The sequence below is a fragment of the Borostomias antarcticus genome (genome assembly GCF_949987555.1).
Source record: "Borostomias antarcticus genome assembly, chromosome: 14".
Taxonomy (NCBI): Eukaryota; Metazoa; Chordata; class Actinopteri; order Stomiiformes; family Stomiidae; genus Borostomias; species Borostomias antarcticus.
The window spans coordinates 15732944-15736183 of NC_140247.1; the positions used below are offsets into that span (position 1 = coordinate 15732944).

General features: G+C 55.9%; 1 protein-coding gene across 1 annotated transcript in view; it reads left to right on the forward strand.

The window, feature by feature from the left end:
- The window catches only part of LOC311317435 (protein TANC2-like), a gene marked incomplete at both ends in the record, with an annotated part of 73319 nt that overhangs the window by 49651 nt on the left and 20428 nt on the right, over positions 1 to 3240 (forward strand). The window contains one exon of the mRNA XM_084448517.1: positions 870 to 1059. Within this exon, the coding sequence (XP_084304643.1) occupies positions 870 to 1059 (190 nt within the window). The remainder of the gene's footprint in view (positions 1 to 869; positions 1060 to 3240) is intronic.

Here is a 3240-nt window from a genome sequence, read left to right on the forward strand (position 1 = left end):
AGGGGGGGTCTGCTGCGTTCTCCTCTCCAACAACCCCAACCTGGATATCCACTGTCCTGGTGAGACTGAGCCGTCGGTCAGCCAAGTTCTGTCACAGAGAGAGACTGTGTGTGTGTGTGTGTGTGTGTGTGTGTGTGTGTGTGTGTGTGTGTGTGTGTGTGCGTGTGTGTGTGTGTGTGTGTGTGAGAGTGAGTGAGTGAGTGAGTGAGTGAGTGAGTGAGTGAGTGAGTGAGTGAGTGAGTGAGTGAGTGAGTGAGTGAGTGAGTGTGTGTGTGTGTGTGTGTGTGTGTGTGTGTGTGTGCGTGTGTGTCTGTATGTGTGTATATGTGTGTGCGTGTGTGTTTGTGTGTGTGTGCGTGTGTGTGTCACGCCCCCTTATTTTAACAGCACGGTTTCATCAAAAAAGCTCAGAGCAATGCTGAGATCGCTGAATGAGTTTGGTGGTCTCTCCTGCCCCCCCCTCTCTCTCTCTCTCTCTCTCTCCCTCCCTCTCTCTCTCTCTCTCTCTCTCTCTACTCTCCTCCCTCTCTCTCCCCCTCTCTCCCCCAACTCTCTCTCTCTCTCTCTAGTCTCCCTCCCCCTCTCTCTCTCTCTCTCTCTCTAGTCTCCCTCCCTCTCTCTCTCTCTCTCTCTAGTCTCCCTCCTCTCTCTCTCTCTCTCTCCATGGCATGGTGGACCAGAGCCTGTAGTCAGAGTCGTATGGTTTGTGTTGAAGTCTCGCCAGCCCAGTGGTTTTCTCAGAAGCCCGTGTGGAGCTGGCCCCCGACCGCTGACCCAGGCCCCGCCTCCTCCCCCCCAGGCCCCGCCTCCTCCCTGCCCCCCCCAGGGAAAACAACCCGCTCACAAAAACCTCCCCGCTTCACTTCCAGCCGGTCCACGGAGCTGAGCGGACCATCCACGGTGCCGTTCTCCTCAGCTCCTCCCCCCCGTCGTTGCTCCGCCCAGCGACCTCTGACCCCCGACCACCCCTCCGGGGAAGAGAGGCCGAAGAGGCCGCCCAGCCTTAACCCTGTCATGGATAGCGGAGCGTCGGTCGTGAAAGCGCGCGCCTGGCTGAGGGCGAGGAGGAGGCGGAGCCTCTGGCGACGGAGGTGTCGTCCGCCGTGGCGCGGCTGTGCGGGGTCAGGGGTCTGCCACGCCCCCTCCTCCTCCTCCTCCTCCTCCTCCTCTTCGTTGCTCCGGAGGTTGTTGTGGGATATCTGCTGTTTGTCTGGCGGCGAGCTGACCCCTGACCCCGGGACCCAGGGCGCACGCCGGGAGGAAGCGCCGCCCCCGAGAGAGGAGGAGGAGGAGGAGGAGAGGAAGGAGGTGAGGATGAAGGGAGGAGCAGGAGGAAGGATAGATGGAGAGACGGAGACAGAAGAGAAGATGGGAGCGTACGGGTCGTCACTCTCTCCCTCTCTCTCTCCCTCTCTCCCTCTCTCTCTCTCTCTCTCTCTCTCTCTCTGTGGCTCTGGGCCTGTTATTGTTGTTATCACGGAGACAGAGAAGGGGATTTGAACCCGCGTCTCGGTGGGGTTGTCTGTCTGTCGTTCATGAGGCACGGCCGTGCAATCAGATCGTCCGTCGTCCTCCTGTCATGTTCGTTCTGTGGGGGGGGGGCGGAGGGGGGGGTCTACCTCCAGGTCCTTCAGGGGACTAGACCCCAGCGTGCTGGAGAGAGAGGGAGGGGCTGGAGAGGTAGTGTTTGGGGGGACGAGGGACCTTGAAGCTGCTTTCATCTTCCTTCCTTCTGAGGACTGTGAGTTCTCACATCATGACAGCCAGCTTCATGCTCGATCTCACCGACGTCTGTCTTACTTCCTCTCTCTCACCAGTCAGGGGCTGCGTTCCGAATCGCATACTACCCTACTATATCGTATGCCAAAACAGGATGTAGTATGTCCCAATACTGGCATAGTATAGTATGTCCTACTACATCCGGTCGTATTTTGCAGTATGCAAGCCAGCAGGCTTTTCTGGCTATTCTGACCCACAATCCTGTGCGCAGCGAAATGTGCGTCACATGAGCGAGTCGTGACCGTTTATACCTCCATGGTAGTGACAGCTGTGTGTTGAAGGTTTGAGGACCAGGCCTGGTGTCTCTAGCTGTCTGTCTGTCTGTGTTGAAGGTTTGAGGACCAGGTCTGCTGTCTCTAGCTGTCTGTCTCTAGCTGTCTGTGTTGAAGGTTTGAGGACCAGGCCTGCTGTCTCTATTTGTCTGTCTGTCTGTCTGTCTGTGTTGAAGGTTGAGGACCAGGCCTGCTGTCTCTAGCTGTCTGTCTGTCTGTGTTGAAGGTTTGAGGACCAGGCCTGCTGTCTCTAGCTGTCTGTCTGTGTTGAAGGATTGAGGACCAGGCCTGCTGTCTCTAGCTGTCTGTCTGTGTTGAAGGTTTGAGGACCAGGCCTGCTGTCTCTAGCTGTCTGTCTGTCTGTGTTGAAGGATTGAGGACCAGGCCTGCTGTCTCTAGCTGTCTGTCTCTAGCTGTCTGTGTTGAAGGTTTGAGGACCAGGCCTGCTGTCTCTAGCTGTCTGTCTGTGTTGAAGGTTTGAGGACCAGGCCTGCTGTCTCTAGCTGTCTGTCTGTCTGTGTTGAAGGATTGAGGACCAGGCCTGCTGTCTCTAGCCGTCTGTGTGTTGAAGGTTTTATTCTGGTCGTCTCATGGACGGGTGCTCTGTCATTCATCTGAGCTATGTGCCTCTTCTACACCACCGCCACCACTACAAATAAACACACACACACATTCTCTCTCTCTCTGTCACGCACACACACACACACACACACACACACACACACACACACTTAAAAATATACACACACTCACTTACATAAACACATGGTCATGGACACACACACACACAGTCTCTCTCTCTCGCTCTGTCAAACACACACACACACCCGACCCTCTGAACCCTCGTAGATACTCGGCACAGCTAACTGGAACCAGCTTGCGGACTTATTTTCAGACGTATACTTTGCGAGAGCTCCCAGGGCGAGAGCTCCCAGGGCATGTGTTCAGTCTGACTGGGCAGCTCTCTGACTGACTGGCTGAGTCTCAGCTTAGCCAAGGGGTGAGAGAAGTTAACCCTGGACCTGCCCTCTGGTCTCTCTCTCTCTCTGTCTCTCTGTGTCTCTCTCTCTCTCTCTCTCTCTCTCTCTGTCTCTCTCTCTCTCCCTCTCTCACTCCCTCCGCTCTCTCTCTTTCTCTTTCTCTCTCTCTGCTCTCTCTCTCTCCACGCTCTCTCTCTCTCTTTCGCTTT